Source organism: Mus musculus, chromosome 7 (genome assembly GCF_000001635.26).
Source record: "Mus musculus strain C57BL/6J chromosome 7, GRCm38.p6 C57BL/6J".
NCBI lineage: Eukaryota > Metazoa > Chordata > Mammalia > Rodentia > Muridae > Mus > Mus musculus.
In genome coordinates, this window is record NC_000073.6 from 76,229,305 (window position 1) to 76,248,939 (window position 19,635).

Here is a 19,635-nt window from a genome sequence, read left to right on the forward strand (position 1 = left end):
GGACATGGTTCGTAAAAAAATGTTCAGGGTAGTTATTTTCCTTTCCTGCTGGAGCTTCTGTCCCTAAGCCTGGGACCTCAGAGAGCCCTGGGCTTGTGTGCCCTGAACAGCCACAGTTGTGCAAGCACTCTTGGGTCTCCTGTTACAACTAGGAGCAGGCAACAGACCAAAATAAGTGTATGCGTGGCGGTGGGGGCAGGTGGGGGAACCTCTGCAGGGAGTCTGACCAGGTCAGCTGGGAATGCTTGTCAACCATCCAGGGTGGCTTTTCCTCTAGGCTCCTGTATGGGTCTGGAGGTGGGTGAATGACTCATGAGGGTGCCCTCCCTACCCCTACATCCAAATGTTCAGCCCTTCCCAGAGCCAGGGCTCACCTAATCCCCACAGTGGGAGTTAGGGGGTATCCACGCCTGTGCCGAAGGCTAAGGTTGCACAGGGGTAACTTCACCCTCTGCAGCATGTGTATCTGAGGCCTCTGCAGCTCAGTCTCCTGCAAGGCAGGCAGCGAGGTCATCTTGGCAGGCATCATCTCTCTAGCCAGGATCCAGCCTCAGGCAGTGGTGCCCCAGGACCTGAGCAGAGATGGCTGAACAAGAAGGCAGTGGCCTGCAGATGCTGCTGCACACGCTCCAGGTAGGAAATGCACAAGCCAGTGGGCTTTGCTTTTGCCCAGCTGGCCTGTGATGCTGTATGAACACGCAGTCCTCTCTGGCAGCCAGTAGCCTGGCTTGTAAAGCAAGCAGTAGCATAGGCACCAGATCTCACCTTGAAGCTGCCCTAAGTGATGCTGTGGTGTTTAAATATTAAACGCGACAATGCTGATGATTGCTCTGCTTAAATTATTGAACCTGGTGGGATCAAAGGCTCTGGCTAAAAGATACAGATTTGCCTGATATGGGAAACAAGAGAGAGAGAGAGAGAGAGAGAGAGAGAGAGAGAGAGAGAGAGAGAGAGAGAGAGAGCTGTCTGGCAGATGAAGGATGTGTAGTAAAGCTATTGAACGAGGCTAAAAACCTTGATAGGGGCTTGGAGAACTGTATAGGAGGAATGGGTAGCTAGGGAGAGAACTTCTCTTGCTAAATGGTTCCTTCAATAAGCTTCCAAATTGCATTCCGCATCAGACTGGCCCAGGATGCTAACTGTGTATATTCTCAGGTTAGATGTGGCCAGAAGTCACTGGAACCAATCAGGGCCTGAAACCTAGGAATTGGCTTTCTTCCTGGTGATGTTATTCACTGGTAATTTTGAGAAGCCTTTTTCTGGGGCAGTGTTTTGCAAAAAGTGTTTGCACTGTGGAGTCACCTAGAGAATGATGGAAATACTGATGTCTGGAATGCCAGCCCCAAACAAAGACCTGAGTTCTCTTTTTTGGGGGTTAGGGGAGAGAAACCCTCATTGAAAGTTTGGAAATTTCTGGTTGTTAATACACAGCTAAAGCTGAAACTGCTTGGAAAGATACTTAGGTTTTGTGGGATTCAGAGAATGTTCATGCTCAGGGAGATCTGATGGGTTTTCTTCCCTGGGAGGCTTCAACCCAGATGTTATGAACAGAAATCACAGGACAACAGCCTTCTGGGGTGGGGTTGGAGGTAGGGGACTAGATTTTTGTCAGCATTCTGTATTTGCTCCCTTCTTCCAACTGTGAAATGTTTGCTTACTGTTCATGCGACTTAAATGTTTAGGGAACCTACCTTTCAGGTATCCAGAGGAGAATAAGTCTTAGCAGCGAATGGAGTAAGTTTTCAATATCACATGACTGTTGAAAAGGAGAAGCTGGGCCAGCACTCAAGAACTTCAAATTCATTTGCGTGAATACATTTATGTCCCCCAGCCCCGTGTATGTTTGCGTGTGCATATGTCCATGTGTGCATGCATATGTGGATGTCAGAGGACAACCTTGGGTATTTATCATTCTTCTCCTTGATCTTAGAGGCGGAGTTCTCCCACTGAACCTGAAGCTTGCTAATTCACAAGGCTGGCTGGCTGTAAATCCCAACAACCTGCCTGGCCCCATCTCCCAGTGTTGGGATTTTTAAGCACATCTACCATGCCTAGCTCTTGTGTGTGGATTCTAGCAATCACACTCAGGCCCTTATGCTTGTAAGGTAAGCACTTCACTGACTGGGTCGTCTCTCAAGACGTTCAGTTGTTGAGTGTTGTTTGGCTCATTGTATGCGATGTGTGGAAGACAAGGGCATATCTGCTTCAGGGGCGTGGAAGGTGGGAGCAAACCTCAAAATCAGCTGGTGAAGTGTATCTAAAAGCAATTTTGTGGCTAGATGCTTTGATCATCGGATACCACAAGTTAACATTTTGTTGTAATTTCTGAAGTTATATAGAATTCTTGCTTAACTGCTGTTCACAAAAGTGAAAGACTTAGCTGATTAGAATTTCCTTGCTCTAGCTGTTTGGGATAGAAAGATGCTTGTGGATTGGTTTCAAGAGCTCAGTGGAAATGAATGTCCTGCAGTTGGCTGGAAGTCACTGCAGGTTCAGCTTAATCTTCTGTCTTCCTACCAGAGGGGACTTATAATTGATATTTAGAATGAGCACTCCAGGGCACTGCAAGATTCTCAATTATCAAAGAAAGATTTAATTATTTTCACTAGGCCCTACTTAGTTTCCAATTAACTAGAACGTTAAAATAACACCGGTGTGTTTCGTGCTGGTTAGTTTGGTTGCAGTGTACTTGACTTGAGCCAGTTTGACCCCTACTAAGTGCTTCCAGGACCCCCGTGTCTATCTATACCTGTTGTAAAGTTAGAACTATAAAATCCTTTTAAAATGTGAACCCAGAGAGAGCCTGGAGTCATCGTGGACGATGGATTTCATGTCCTGTCCCAATACCTGTTCCCTGTTGGCTTCATTTAGAGCAGTGGTCCTCAACCTTCCTAATATTGTGACACTTTAATATAGGGTCCTCATTTTGTGCTGACCCCCAGTCATAAAGTTATATCATTGCTACATCATAATTTTACTACTGTTATGAATCGTAATACAAATAGTTGATATGCAGGATATCTGATATGTGATCCCCCAAAGAAGTTATAACTCACAGGTTGAGAACCACTGAATGAGAGACCCCGAAAGGCTTCTGAAAGGAGTTACGTAGAAATACTTCTAATTAGGAATTTCCAAGATTTTGCTAATCCAAACCAACCCTTTTTCATTATGCTCAAACGTGACGGACAAAAGGCTTTGTGTGGCTTTCCAAACCTCTAGAGAGGATGAACAGAAGCTAAACTTACATTCTGAGTTTTGAATAATGGCTCAGAACCTAACTGGGGGAAAACCAAAAGATAACAGGGCTCGAAAGAGCACAGTCATTGAGGCAGATGTCACTGTTATGCCCCCACAATCCTAGAAGCCTCCCTCCTTAAGAACATCACCGCTTTGGAATCACAGCGTAAGTCTGTGCAGATGGGGATGAGACAATTGTTGTTTTCCCGTTTCTTTAGTTTTAACCCATCCTGATTTCTGTCCAGAGTACAAGAATCAATTTTCTACTGAGATACTTTCCAAGTTCCTGGCCTTGACGGCTTGAGTTTTAGGTAGAAAATTAACTAGACTGATGGAAATATTCAGGGAGCCATCTACAGCTCAGTTCATAGAGGCAGAGAGGACTGTGGTCCAGCCTCATCTCTAGAGCTTACTGGCTCTTTATTCTTATGTAAGTTCCTTGACCGCCCAGACCTTCCCTTCTATGGATCTATGCAGGGGAAGCAATAAAAAAAGTGGTTTCTAAGCATTTAGTGTGAGACTTAAAAAAAGAACATCTCATATATTTCTATCATATTTTAGAAAGCACCTGTAAAGCATACATGCTGTCCAATGCCTGTGGTTTTGATGATTTCCCTAGAGAAAGACACAATTCTGAGATGCTGAGAACACTTCTCTACATCCTTCATAAACCTGCTCTTTCCTGGGTGGACTCCAATACACTTAGAAAAAAGGCAGGTGTCTCATTCTGTGCCGTTCTTGTCTCCTCTTGTGGTTTGAGTTAATGGGGAAGATGGGGGACTGCCAGGGTCACAGGATGTGGACTGTGTGCCAGCCCTGATGTCACAAGCCCTCATCCAGCAGTGTCCCATGAAATGCCAGTTAAGAACCTTATTGAATCATGAAAAATATATAATGATTAGGTCAGCTTTGGCACACTCCATGCTGTGATATGGGCACGTGCTTGCTGTTTGCATTCATACTTTATTATTTTATGATATAGCTGTCCAAACTGAATCCCAGGTCTGCAGCTATGCCAAAATGTGTATCACTGACTGCTTTTCTCAAATGAGGTTCCAAGAACAGCATTTATTATGGACTGTGAATAAAGTAGGTTTCAGGATGTGGTGTTTCCTGTCTTGAGTAAATACTGACTTTTGCTAGTAGGAAACCTGGACTGGGGCATCCAGTCTAGCCTTTTCTTTGAGCTTGATCCTCCAAGGATTATTTTCAAGATGACAGGTGACTTAGTGCCTGGGACATAGTGAGGGTGTGTGTGTGTGGGAAACTGATGACTGTCTCATTCATAGAATTTAGTCATTTTTGCTTCCACGTGTGCTTGATAATTTCCCTTTTAGACTTCACGGGGGGGGGGTGAGGATGTATCCATGTCTTTTATCTATGGAACTAGGTTGGACAAAGACAGAGCTTTCTCCTTTGGCAGAAACAGAAAGGCTTGGACAGATCTAGCTAAGCATTGCCTACTTCGATAGAGAACACTATGAATTGACTTCCCAGAACTTGCTAAGACTGTTCTCTTTGGTTGTTTGAGGAAGCTGAGTTTGTTGGAGACCTTTGCCTCAATTATGACATGAACATGAATGTAGAATAAACTGTCTTAATTTTGATCACCAGTAAAGAAAAAGAAAAAAAAATCACCCTAATCTTATGCCCAATGGAAAGAAAACATCATGATGTATCCTCTGTCAACCCCTAAGGGACAACCATGCCAATCAAACTGACCCTCAAACAAACAAACAAACCTGGACCTCAAAGGCTGCATACAGACGTAACATCTTGGAAGTAGAACAAAACCTTCACTAGGTGTTTTTCTCCAAGACAGTACTGATTTCACAGATTATCTTGAAGCCTTTTGAGGTCAGAGAAAATGGACAAGTGCTCTTTTGTGCCAAATGGGTACCTTCATCACTTCACATCACTCTGCCACCCATAAAGGAGGTGTGTCTGTCTGCCTTTGAGGTGAGACGATCACTGCCCAAATGAAAGTTGAAGCCACCCAAGGCTCAATAACATACATTTCGTAAACTACTATGAAAGAGGATGTGAAGCAGATATTGCCACTACAAAGTCTGTCTGAGTCTTTCTTAAGTGATGTTGGAGAGACCTACTTATTTGTTACTTTGAGGGAAATACTTTGGCCTGATGAAATAGAAGGCTGAAGGAATGTGAGTTTCTCACAACAGAGGGAGGATTATTCTACATCTTAACAGCAGGATGCAAAATAGCTCCTGATAAAGGAAGGTAGTGCTTTTGATATGGGGCAGTTACATATTCTCAATACTGTCCACCCGCCACCCATCATCCACCCCGCCCCCATTAGTCTATCACCTTTTCTGTGATATAAGAGATTCAGAGGACCATTGGGTGGGTGGTATATGAGAGAGAGAAAACACATGATCCTTTGTTTAAAACTGTGTGTCCCTGGACAAACAACTGCTGTTCCTTTGTTTGAAATTTCTTTGTCATCAAAATGAGATTTACAATACCTACTAATAGGCTGCCCATAACTTTAGAAAAAAAATGTATGCAAAGGCATAAACACAGGGGCCTCTGTTCAATAGTGGCAATCATACTTAAAAGCAGTTCCTGCTTGAAAACCTGATTCATATGAGAAAGTAGGAAGATATATTTCAAAAATAAATTTACATGGCATAACAGCTGTGGTAAAAGTGAACACCCTGAGACAATTCCATGGAATTTGCAATGGAAACAACTCCTGGATAAGCCTTAGAAGGTGACCACAGTTTCAGCAAAGAACATGAGATCATGCATACCTAGCAAAAAATACATAAGGAATTTGAGATGATATTCAATTTGATTAAAATAAAATGCATACTGGAAAAGAGATGGAGACAGAGGTTTGCTTAGGTTGTGAAGGGTGTTGGGTGATAAGCTTCAGGCCTGAACCACTCAGAGAAATTCCTGTTAATTCCTGAATGTGGCTGCAACGAAGGTGGCATCTATAGAGCTGTTTGACCTGGGTGATACTTGATTTGATGCAACACTGTTTTGCGTTGTTATCAAAGTGGATATCCTTGACCTACTTTTCTTTTCCTTAGATTTAATTCTTATTTTAATATATCTTTATGTGGTATATGTAAGTGTTCATGTGGGTATGTGCCCGTGTGCTATGAATGTACATGGATGTGTTCATGGATGGATGTGCTTGTGTGTGGAGGACAGAGACTGATGTCCAATGTGTTACAGTGTGTGTATGTGTGTCTGTAAAAGAGAGAGAGAGAGGCAGAGAGAGACAGAGAGACAGAGAGATAGAGAGAGAGACAGAGACAGAGAGACAGAGAGACAGAGAGACAGAGAGACAGAGACAGAGACACAGAAAGAGGATAGCTTTCGTTAGCATGGATGCAAAGCTAGTTACTGGATTTGGGTAGCTTGCCAGTGACTACAGCACAGAGGAAAATGATCACCCTTTGTTCTTGAACTAACTTATGTCCCCAGTCCCGTTCCTATCTCTGCTCTGATTGGCTACAGCCTGGAGCTCTTTTTCATTTTCCCTCATCTCTGTATCTCACCTGCTTTTGAGCCTTTTCCCAACTCCATGCCCACCTCACAGGGAAGGGATAGATTAAGTCTAAGCCTAGGCTTGATTACATTAATGGAGGAGAATGTTCTAAATACAATGTGTACTTATTTTATAGGTAATATTTAAATGCTCTGGCAGCAATGCTACTCTTACCATGTGGCTATATTAAGGCAGCCAGAGCTAACTGAAGAAGTCTTATGCACTCTTAAGAACCAAGGATAGGTAGCATTTCCACACTCAGAGTCCTGGTTCCAGTTCTACCTCCACACAGCAAAGGGTAAAATATGGAGGTTAGCATGGCTTTGAGGTATAATTGGAAATTGGTGAGAGGCTGAGGCAAATGGCCAACAGAGAATCCCATGCCCACAACGGACACTACAAACTGGCAGCATTTGCTCTACAATTTATGCAGTTTCTAAAGTTGGAGTGAGTCTTAAGAGAACCAAACACAGTTTCTGTCTGAACACTGGGTTAGGCATCCCTAGAGGAAATGTTGGTTACTTGTTACTGTATGTATACTTATTGGGCAGGCAGCAATGAATCAAACAGACTGGGCACCTCTTCATATTTCAGAAATGGGTGAATGGAAATGCATCCTCCTGGGTGTGACCTTCTTATCCTTCTGCCAGACATGGACTGAAGGAAGTAGAGGGTTTATTGGATCTGTGCCTTGATGTTGCATGGTTTCTTCAGAAGAGTTCTGCAGGTTGGTTCCTTATCAGTGGAAAGCAAGTAAAAGACAAGAGAGGCAAGAACAGTGATGCTAGGCATGAAGGAGGGATCCAAGAGATGAATGGAATGGTCCAGAGTCCATCCTGAGTGCATTCCTTCCCCTCCTTTCTCCCTCCCCTCCTCTTTTTGTTTTCATTTCACGTGTTTTTATTTTAAAAATTTAACTGTAGTCAAGACACAATGGCACACACCTGTAATCCTAGCACTCAGAAGCCTGAGGCAGGAGAATTACCGATGAGGTCTGATGAGGTTATATAAAGAGATTCTGTGTAGGCTTAGATTTTTAAAAACCTACTTTTAGTATATTTTTAAAAAATGTTTTAACCTTTTTCCCCCCACTACCCACCAGAAGTAGTAGGAAGGAAAGGTTAATAGAGCAAAGGAGGATGTGGGCCTGTTTAGAAATAGTTCTTTGGATTCAATCTAATTTGTATCAACAGGATATCAATAGTTTGGGTCACATGAATTAGCAGTGGCAGCTTGATCCACTCGCAAACACCATTTACAAATCAGCAATGGCAGGTCAGTCTAGAGGAAACCACAAGGCTCTGCCAATTGGCCCTAGACCGAGGAAGTGGTCAGGCACCCGAGCATCATTAGAAGATTTTTGGAGTATTTTTCTTTATGAAATCACAACACACGATGACCAACAAAGAATGATAAGGCATACCAATATCACCCAGAGTCGTCAGTGAAGACCAGCATTAGCAAAGCCCAACGATGACCAATAAATAATAACAAGGTATACTAATGTCATCCACTGTTGTCCATGATCTGTTGGGCTTTATTTATCCTTTTCAAACATCACGTGTTCTTTCAAGCATCAGCTCTAGCAAAACATCACATGCCCTTTTTCCAGGCTGCCTGAAGAAAACCACCACATGTCTGTTTTTAGCAAAACATCCTCCCACATGTCTGCTTCAGCACAAACATCCTCTCATAAGACAGTTTCCAGAAAAACATCACACGACACAACTGAGTCTCCAAAAAACCCCCAAATTTCTACTTCAAGTTTGTCTCATAAAAAAAAAAACTGAAATAAAATACACATACCACATAATGCATCATTTAAGCCAGTTTTAAGTATTCAGTTAATTAGGATGTGTACAGTCTCATTGATCATGCAATCTCCAAGTCACTTCACCTACAACAGCTTCTCCTGCTTCCCCACTGGACCCTGGAGACCATGATTCCACTTCTTTCTTATAAAACTGACTGCTTTAGGAGACTTGTATATGCTGAATCATACATTTGGCCATTTTGAGATTGGTTTAATATAATAATTTGTTAATTATTAGTAATGGGCATTTATTGGCAAATAAATGGCAGAGCCTTGAGGTTTCTTCTAGATCGACCCGCCATTGCTGATTCATCCATGGTGTTTCTGAGTGGATTAAGCTGCCGCTGCTAATTCATGTGAAGTAAGCTACTGGTATCCTGACAACACAGATTAGATTTAATCCAAAGAAATATTTCTAAACAGGTCTAAAAGAGTGTTCCATTAACCTTTCCTTTATTTAATACTATTTCCTTGATATAATATTCTTTAAAAATTTTAAAATTAATTAACCAATTGATTAATTAATTAATTGGACTGGATATTTTCTTTATTTACATTTCAAATGTTTTCCCCTTTCCAGGTCTCCTCTTTAGAAACCCCCATCCCCTCCCCCCTCCCCCTGACCCTATGAGGGTGTTCCACCACCCACTCTCTCCTCTGGCCCTGGCATTCTGTTTCACTGGGGTATTGAACATCCTCAGGTCCAAGGGCCTCTCCTCCCACTGATGTCCAACTAGGCCATCCTCTGTGGCCATATGTGTCCAGCGCCATGGGTTGCTCCATGTGTATTCTTTGGTTGGTGGTCCAGTCCCCTCCATGGGGCTGCAAATCCTCTCAGCTTCTTTAGTTCCTTCTCCAACTTCTCCATTGGGGACCCCTGAGCTAAGTCCAATGGTTGACTGTGAGCTTTCTCCTCTGTATTTCTCAGGCTTTGGCAGAGCCTCTCAGGAGACAGCTATATCAGGCTTCCATCAGCAAGCACTTCCCAGCATCCACAATAGTATCAGGGTTTGGTGACTATATATGGGATGGATCCCAGGCAGGGTGGTCCCTGGATGGCCTTCCCTTCAGTCTCTGCTCCACACTTTGTCTCCATACTTCCTCCTGTGAGTATTTTGTTCACCCTTCTAAGAAGCACTGAAACATCCATATTTTGGTCTTCCTTCTTAGGCTTCATATGGTCTGTGAATTGAATCTTGGGTATTCTGAACTTTGGGGCTAATATCCACTTATTATTGAGTATATACTGTGTTTGTTCCTTTGTGACTGAGTCACCTCACTCAGGATGATATTTTCTCATTTGCCTAAGAATTTCATAAATTCATTGTTTTTAATTGCTGAGTAGCACTTCATTATGTAAGTGAACCACATTTTCTGTATCCATTCCTCTGTTGAAGGACATCTGGGTTCGTTCCAGGTTCTGGCTATTATAAATAAGGCCGCTACAAACATAGTGGAGCATGTGTTCTTATTACAAGTTGGAGCATTATCTGGGTATATGCCCAGGAGAGCTATTGCTGGATCCTCAGGTAGTACTATGTCCAGTTTTCTGAGAAACTGCCAAACTGATTTCCAGGATGGTTGTACCAATTGCAATCCTACTAGCAAGAGAGGAGTGTTTCTCTTTCTCTATATCCTCGCCAGCATCTGCTGTCACCAGAGTTTTTGATCTTAGCCATTCTGACTCATGTGAGGTGGAATCTCAGGGTTTGTTTGATTTGCACTTCCCTGATGATTAACAATATTAATAATTTCTTTAGGTGTTACTCAGCCATTTGAGTTTCCTTTGTTGAGAATTCTGTTTAGCTTGGTACCCCATTTTTTAATAGGGTTATTTGATTTTCTGGAGTCCATCTTCTTGAGTTCTTTATATATATTGGATATTAGTCCCCTATCTGACTTAGGATTGGTAAAGATCCTTTCCCAATCTTTTGGTGGCCTTCTTGTCTTATTGACAGTGTCTTTTGCCTTACAGAAGCTTTGCCATTTTATGAGGACCCATTTGTAGATTCTTGATCTTACAGCACAAGCCATTGCTGTTCTATTCAGGAATTTTTCCCCTGTGCCTATATCTTTGAGGCTTTTCCCCACTTTCTCCTCTATAATTTTCAGTGTCTCTGGTTTTATGTGGAGTTCCTTGATCCACTTAGACTTGACCTTAGTACAAGGAGGCAGAGGCAGATGGATTTCTGAGTTCAAGGCCAGCCTGGTCTACAAAGTGAGTTCCAGGACAGCCAGGGCTATACAGAGAAACCTTGTCTCGAAAAAACCAAAAAGCCAAAAAGCCAAAAAAAAAAAAAAAAAAAAAGAATGGATCAATTCACATTCTTCTACATGATAACCACCAGTTGTGCCAGCACCATTTGTTGAAAATGCTGTCCTTTTTTTCCACTGGATGGTTTTAGCTCCCTTGTCAAAGATCAAGTAACCATAGGTGTGTGGGTTGATTTTCTGGGTCTTCAATTCTATTCCATTGATCTACCTGTCTGTCGCTGTACCAGTAACATGCAGTTTTTATCACAATTGCTCTGTAGTACAGCTTGAGGTCAGGCATGGTGATTTCACCAGAGATTCTTTTATTGTTGAGAATAGTTTTTGCTGTCCTAGATTTTTTTATTATTCCAGATGAATTTGCAAATTGCCCTTTCTATCTCAGTGAAGAATTGAGTTGGAATTTTGATGGGGATTGCATTGAATCTGTAGATTGCTTTCAGCAGGGTAGCCATTTTGACTATATTGATTCTGCCAATACATGAGCATGGGAGATCTTTCAATCTTCTGAGATCTTCTTCGATTTCTTTCTTCAGAGACTTGAAGTACTTATAATACAGATCTTTCACTTCCTTAGTTAGAATCATACTAAAGTATTTTATATATTTGTGACTATTGTGAAGGGTGTCGTTTCCCTAATTTCTAACTCAGCCTGATTATCCTTTATGTAGAGGAAGGCTACTGATTTGTTTGAGTTAATTTTTTTTTTTTTTTTTTTTTTGGTTTTTGAGACAGGGTTTCTCTTTATGGCTCTGGCTGTCCTGGAACTCACTTTGTAGACTAGGCTAGCCTCGAACTCAGAAATCCACCTGCCTCTGCCTCCCGAGTGCTGGGATTAAAGGCGTGTGCCACCACGCCCGGCCTTGAGTTAATTTTTTTTTAATTATGTATTTTCCTCGTTTACATTTTCAATGCTATCCCAAAGGTCCCCCATAACCACCCCCCCATCCCCTACCCACCCACTGCCCCCTTTTGGCCCTGGCGTTCCCCTGTACTGGGGCATATAAAGTTTGCAAGTCCAATGGGCCTCTCTTTGCAGTGATGACCAACTAGGCCATCTTTTGATACATATGCAGTTAAAGACAAGAGCTCCCGGGTACTGGTTAGTTCATATTGTTGTTCCACCTATAGGGTTGCAGTTCCCTTTAGCTCCTTGGGTAATTTCTCTAGCTCCTCCATTAGGGGCCGTGTGACCCATCCAATAGCTGACTGTGATCATCCACTTCTGTGTTTGCTAGGCCCCGGCATAGTCTCACAAGAGACAGCTATATCTGGGTCCTTTCAGCAAAATCTTGCTAGTGTATGCAATGGTGTCAGCATTTGGAAGCTGATTATGGGATGGATCCCTACATATGGCAATCACTAGATGGTCCATCCTTTCATCACAGCTCCAAATTTTGTCACTGTAACTCCTTCTAAGGGTGTTTTGTTCACATTTCTAAGAAAGGGTAAAGTGTCCACACTTTGGTCTTCGTTCTTCTTGAATTTCATGTGTTTGGCAAGTTGTATCTTATATCTTGGGTATCCTAAGTTTCTGGGCTAATATCCACTTATCAGTGAGTACATATTGTGCGAGTTCCTTTGTGATTGGGTTACTTCACTCAGGATGATGCCCTCCAGGTCCATCCATTTGCCTAGGAATTTCATAAATTCATTTTTTTTAATAGCTGAGTAGTATTCCATTGTGTAAATGTACCACATTTTCTGTATCCATTCCTCTGTTGAGGGGCATCTGGGTTCTTTCCAGCTTCTGGCTATTATAAACAAGGCTACTATGAACATAGTGGAGCATGTGTTCTTCTTACCGGTTGGGACATCTTCTGGATATATGCCCAGAGAGGTATTGCAGGATACTCTGGTAGTACTATGTCCAATTTTCTGAGGAACTGCCAGACTGATTTCCAGAGTGGTTGTACAAGCTTGCAATCCCACCAACAATGGAGGAGTGTTCCCCTTTCTCCACATCCTCGCCAGCATCTGCTGTCACCTGAGTTTTTGATCTTAGCCATTCTGACTGGTGTGAGGTGGAATCTCAGTGTTGTTTTGATTTGCATTTCCCTGATGATTAAGGATGTTGAACATTTTTTCAGGTGCTTCTCTGCCATTCGGTATTCCTCAGGTGAGAATTCTTTGTTCAGCTCTGAGCCCCATTTTTTAACGGGGTTATTTGATTTTCTGGAGTCCACCTTCTTGAGTTCTTTATATATATTGGATATTAGTCCCCTATCCGATTTGGGATAGTAAAGATCCTTTACCAATCTGTTAGTGGCCTTTTTGTCTTATTGACGGTGTCTTCTGCTTTGCAGAAGCTTTGCAATTTAAGAGGTCCCATTTATCGATTCTTGATCTTACAGCACAAGCCATTGCTGTTCTATTCAGGAATTTTTCCCCTGTACCCACATCTTCGAGGCTTTTCCCTACTTTCTCCTCTATAAGTTTCAGTGTCTCTGGTATTATGTGGAGTTCCTTAATCCACTTAGATTTGACCTTAGTACAAGGAGATAGAAATGGATCAATTCTCATTCTTCTACATGATAACCACCAGTTGTGCCAGCACCATTTGTTGAAAATGCTGTTTTTTTCCCACTGGATGGTTATAGCTCCCTTGTCAAAGATCAAGTGACCATAGGTGTGTGGATTCATCTCTGGGTCTTCGATTATGTTCCATTGGTCTACTTGTCTGTCACTATACCAGCACCATGCAGTTTTGATCACAATTGCTCTGTAGTACAGTTTTAGGTCCGGCATGGTGATTCCACCAGAGGTTCTTTTATCCTTGAGAAGAGTTTTTGCTATCCTCGTTTTTTTGTTATTCCAGATGAATCTGCCGATTGCCCTTTCTAATTCGTTGAAGAATTGAGTTGGAATTTTGATGGGGATTGCATTGAATCTGTAGATTGCTTTTGGCAAGATTGCCATTTTTACAATGTTGATCCTGCCAATCCATGAGCATGGGAGATCTTTCCATCTTCTGAGATCTTCTTTAATTTCTTTCTTCAGAGACTTGAAGTTCTTTTTTTTTTTTTTTTTTTTTTTTAAATCTCAGTATTATTTAATGAGAACGCCCCACCCTGCCATGTACAGGGTGCCCCGCACTCGCTACTCACCCACCATGTTAAGGAAAAGCACCAGGAAGTACAGAGGGTCCTCATGGCTGCTCTCCAGAGTTATAATTTAAAGGTATTTCTCCATGGTAAAACTACAATAGTTACATACCAAGGCAATACTACATGCTTTACATAGTCCCATGAAAAAAAGAATTCAATTGATCCTAATCCCTGATGCAAGGCACTTCAAAGCACCCGCATAAAATGCCCATGTAAACAGCAGTGCAGTGCACCTTCCAAATAACATGACTTGTGCACAACCTGACCCAGACAGAAGGAAAAAGAAAGCCCATCACTGCCACAGCTAAAGGCATGTTAAAATTTCCACCAAGAAACTGCTTCCCTCATTGTTCACAGAACAGGCTACATAACCTTTGTGAGATACAAAACCCTTGTGGGCATTTCATACTGCCAAACCAGCACGCACCAGGGGTGGGCACCAAGTCAGAGTGCTCAGGAGTGAGAGCGCTAGGCATCGCTGAACACGCACGTTTCCTAGCCACCAGCCCGGGCAGGCTGTTTGTAGCACCATGGAAAATGCATGACCAGCCACAAAGGTACAAATTCCAATCAGCTCTTTCACGAGGCTCACTTAGTCCACAGTAATCAACAGTAGTGACAATAATTTTTAAATCATTGACAAATGATTAGCTTTCCCTAGAAGAGAAGTTCTGTATCAGTACATCCCATGTACACAGCACCAGTTTAAACAGGATTATCAAACACCTGCAGCAGCGCGTGGCTAACTGGAAAGTTCATTTCTTAGCGCTTTCCATGTCGGGATAAAATCACAACAGTGATGAACACTGACGGGGGATTCAGTAAAACAGAGGGGTGGCAACTGTCCAGGTTCTACTGCCTTCTCAGGAACCACAAGAGGCAGAGGCCAACGGCAGGGCTCAGGCCCCACCAGGTTTCTACTACCAAGCAACTGCCACACACACTACTGGGAGAGTAAGGGGGTCTGCGTGTGACTGCAACCCAGAGGGTTCTGAGTCCACCTCCAGCTTCGAGTCCACGGAGGGCGGAGGGTTAGTCGGCTTCCTACAGAGACAGGCACATCTGCCTTTCACCAGCTTGATTCTTAGTAGCATGCCCTACTTAGGCATTTAAAGGGATAAGGGCATATATAGGTATGCACAGTGAAGAATCAACTATAAATATTCCGACTGTTGCTTTTTTAAAATTACAGATTGAAGTGACTCCTCAGAGAAAACCGGTTTCTTCATAAATGAAATATAGTATATAAAAAGCTGGAATGATGGGTAGTTAAAATACAAAACTCAAGTACAAAACACCCTATTTTTCCTTTCCAAACTACACAGATTCATACAGTTGACTCTACCATATAACTGCTCCATATATAATTACACCACTAGCGTAAAGGACCATTAACACTAAAGCCCCTCAGTTAGCACACTGAGGCTCTCCGTCCTGAGGTCTGCATTAGAACTGCAGCCCTGAGCCCGAGCTGAGAGGCACCCTTCCTAAGCGTGGCTCTCTTCTTCCTGCTCTCGGGTCCCACAATTATTAAAAGAAGGGATCTGCTCTGCAAACGACTGTGCCATCCACTGCCCATTCGGAACATCGCCGGGGGCCGCTTCTCCTCTCGGCTCCGCACTGTGGGCTGTTAGCCCATTTGAAGCAATGCCACAAGGTTCCCCATTACATGGGTTTTCCCCATAGGCGCCGCCGTAAGCTGCCTCATAGCCTGGATCATACTTTTCTTCCTTAACAGCCATCTTCTTTGCGTCCTCTTGCGCAAGTTGCAGGTCAAATGTATACTGCACTTCCTGAACGTCCGCGTTGCGTTCAATGCCTTTCAGTTGGTCTCTCAAGTCCTTCAGCTTAATGTAGTAATGAACTTTGTCCTGGGCCCGGGGAAACTGAGCACATCTGGAGCTGGACGACGGCATGACTTAGCACAGGGTTTCTGTGTCTGGGATCTTGTGGGGTTGAAGCCCAAATTCCAAGTTCTTAACCTTTACTCCAAAAACTTCTTTACTGAAAATTTCATAAATACATTTTCCATTAAACACCGCTATTCGTGGCTGATATTTCTGCAGTTTCTGCACCAGGATGCGCCCTCCTTCCCGGAACTCTTTACTAGACAGATCCTTGCTGCCCGGCGTCGTCCGTTCCACCATGTTGGTGAATCCGATGCCGTACTTGCCGGGTAAGGTGTGGTCATCCATGTGATTCAGCTGCACCTCACTCAGCCCCGACATGAACAGACACTTCCAGAAGTGATTTCCAGGCCCAGGGTAGTGATGTCCTTTGTAAGCAGCCATTAATCCCGGGTTAATGCCAATGATCACAATATCCAGATTGAAGGTCAAAATGTCAGGAAGAGTCTTGGTCAGAAGCTCAGCTTCAGAGACGCCGTTGAAGCGGTCCACTTTCCTTTTCACTTTAAACGCGTCTGTGATTTTCTCCTGCTTTTCCTTTGATTTTGTAGACTTGCCGGATTTCTTCGACGTAGCAGGTTTTTTGGGCTCCACTGGTTCCTGGGGCTCTGCTGCTCTGGGTTTCCTTTTCCTTCTCTTTGGAGCTTCTGGTGCAGGTTCCTGGACAGGAGCGTCTACGGGCACCTGCTGTTCTGTCACGGTTGCCATGTTAGGAGCTACTGCTGGCACCTGCTGTCCAGTCGTGACTGCCATGTTAGGAACTTCTGCCATCATTTGTTGAAATGGAAATGAATACAAAGCTTGAATTTGCTCCAGAGAATAGCTGCGCGCGGCCTCTGCGTCCATGGCGGCGCCGCCGAGGGTACGGCCACTCCTGCCGAGCCCACGGGCGCCCGCTCTGCCGCTCAGCACGCGGACTCACCACAGGATCGGGGCGGCCGGTGGATGGACGGCCGAGACTTGAAGTTCTTATCATACAGATCTTTCACTTCCTTAGTATGAGTCACGCCTAGGTATTTTATATTATTTGTGACTATTGAGAAGGGTGTTGTTTCCCTAATTTCTTTCTCAGCCTGTTTATCCTTTGTGTACAGAAAGTCCATTGACTTGTTTGAGTTAATTTTATATCCAGCTACTTTATTGAAGCTGTTTATCAGGCATAGGAGTTCTCTGGTGGAATTTTTAGGGTCACTTATATATACTATCATATCATCTGCAAAAAGTGATATTTTGACTTCTTCCTTTCCAATTTGTATCCCCTTGATCTCCTTTTGTTGTCTAATTGCTCTGGCTAGGACTTCAAGTACAATGTTGAAAAGGTAGGGCGAGAGTGGACAGCCTTGCCTAGTCCCTGATTTTAGTGGGATTGCTTCCAGCTTCTCACCATTTACTTTGATGTTGGCTACTGGTTTGCTGTAGATTGCTTTTATCGTGTTTACGTATGGGCCTTGAATTCCTGATCTTTCGAAGACTTTTATCATGAATGGATGTTGGATTTTGTCAAATGCTTTCTCAGCATCTAATGAGACGTTCATGTGGTTTTTGTCTTTGAGTTTGTTTATATACTGGATTACATTGATGGATTTGCGTATATTGAACCATCCCTGCATCCCTGGGATGAAACCTACTTGGTCAGGATGGATGATTGTTTTGATGTGTTCTTGGATTCGGTTAGCAAGAACTTTATTGAGGATTTTTGCATCGATATTCATAAGGGAAATTGGTCTGAAGTTCTCTATCTTTGTTGGGTCTTTTTGTGGTTTAGGTATCAGAGTAATTGTGGCTTCATAGAATGAGTTGGGTAGAGGACCTTCCGTTTCTATTTTGTGGAATAGTTTGTGAAGAACTGGAATTAGGTCTTCTTTGAAGGTCTGATAGAACTCTGCACTAAACCCGTCTGGTCCTGGGCTTTTTTTGGCTGGGAGACTATTAATGACTGCTTCTATTTCTTTAGGGGATATAGGACTGTTGAGATCATTAACCTGATCTTGATTTAGCTTTGGTACCTGGTATCTGTCTAGAAACTTGTCCATTTCATCTAGGTTTTCCAGTTTTGTTGAGCATAGCCTTTTGTAGAAGGATCTGATGGTGTTTTGGATTTCTTCAGGATCTGTTGTTATGTCCCCTTTTCATTTCTGATTTTGTTAATTAGGATGCTTTCCCTGTGCCCTCTAGTGAGTCTGGCTAAGGGTTTATCTATCTTGTTGATTTTCTCAAAGAACCAGCTCCTTGATTGGTTGATTCTTTGAACAGTTTTTCTTGTTTCCACTTGGTTGATTTCACCCCTGAGTTTGATTATTTCCTGCCTTCTACTCCTCTTGGGTGAATTTGCTTCCTTTTCATCTAGACCTTTTAGGAGTGTTGTCAAGCTGCTAATGTGTGCTCTCTCTAGTTTCTTTTTGGAGGCACTCAGAGCTATGAGTTTTCCTCTTAGGAATGCTTTCATTGTGTCCCATAGGTTTGGGTATGTTGTGGCTTCATTTTCATTAAACTCCAAAAAGTCCTTAATTTCTTTCTTTATTCCTTCCTTGACCAAGGTATCACTGAGAAGAGTGTTGTTCAGTTTCCACGTGAATGTTGGCTTTCTATTATTTATTTTGTTATTGAAGATCAGCCTTAGTCCATGGTGATCTGATAGGATGCATGGGACAATTTCAATATTTTTGTATATGTTGAGGCTTGTTTTGTGACCAATTATGTGGTCAATTTTAGAGAAGGTACCATGAGGTGCTGAGAAGAAGGTATATCCTTTTGTTTTAGGATAAAATGTTCTGTAGATATCTGTTAAGTCCATTTGTTTCATCACTTCTGTTAGTTTCAGTGTGTCCCTGTTTAGTTTCTGTTTCCATGATCTGTCCATTGGTGAAAGTGGTGTGTTGAAGTCTCCCACTATTATTGTGTGAGGTGCAATGTGTGCTTTGAGCTTTACTAAAGTTTCTTTAATAAATGTGGCTGCCTTTGTATTTGGAGCATAGATATTCAGAATTGAGAGTTCCTCTTGGAGGATTTTACCTTTGATGAGTATGAAGTGCCCCTCCTTGTCTTTTTTGATGACTTTGGGTTGGAAGTCAATCTTATCAGATATTAGGATGGCTACTCCAGCTTGTTTCTTCATACCATTTGCTTGGAAAATTGTTTTCCAGCCTTTCATTCTGAGGTAGTGTCTATCTTTTTCTCTGAGATGAGTTTCCTGTAAGCAGCAAAATGTTGGGTCTTGTTTGTGTAGCCAGTTTGTTAGTCTATGTCTTTTTATTGGGGAGTTGAGACCATTGATATTAAGAGATATTAAGGAAAAGTAATTGTTGCTTCCTGTTATTTTTGTTGTTAAAGTTGGCATTCTGTTCTTGTGGCTGTCTTCTTTTAGGTTTGTTGAGGGATTATCTTCTTGTTTTTTCTAGGGCGTGGTTCCCGTCCTTGTATTGTTTTTTTTTTCTGTTATTATCCTTTGAAGGGCTGGATTCGTGGAGAGATAATGGGTGAATTTAGTTTTGTCGTGGAATACTTTGGTTTCTCCATCTATGGTAATTGAGAGTTTGGCTGGGTATAGTAGCCTGGGCTGGAATTTGTGTTCTCTTAGTGTCTGTATAACATCTGTCCAGGCTCTTCTGGCTTTCATAGTCTCTGGTGAAAAATCTGGTGTAATTCTGATAGGCTTGCCTTTATATGTTACTTGACCTTTTTCCCTTACTGCTTTTAGTATTCTATCTTTATTTAGTGCATTTGATGTTCTGATTATTATGTGTCAGGAGGAATTTCTTTTCTGGTCCAGTCTAT

At 42.6% G+C, this 19,635-nt stretch overlaps 1 protein-coding gene and 1 pseudogene across 2 annotated transcripts in view; one reads left to right on the forward strand and one right to left on the reverse strand.

The window, feature by feature from the left end:
• Window positions 1-286: 286 nt before the first annotated feature.
• The window catches only part of Agbl1 (ATP/GTP binding protein-like 1), an 895,108-nt gene continuing 875,759 nt past the window's right edge, over window positions 287-19,635 (forward strand). Inside the window, exon 1 of one of the 2 annotated variants that reach the window (XM_017322251.1) lies at window positions 287-633. In XM_017322251.1, the coding sequence (XP_017177740.1) occupies window positions 583-633 (51 nt within the window). In that variant the 5' untranslated portion in view covers window positions 287-582. The remainder of the gene's footprint in view (window positions 634-19,635) is intronic. The other variant, NM_001199224.1, reaches the window with a different exon arrangement.
• Gm5597 (predicted gene 5597) lies at window positions 15,245-16,815 on the reverse strand (annotated as a pseudogene).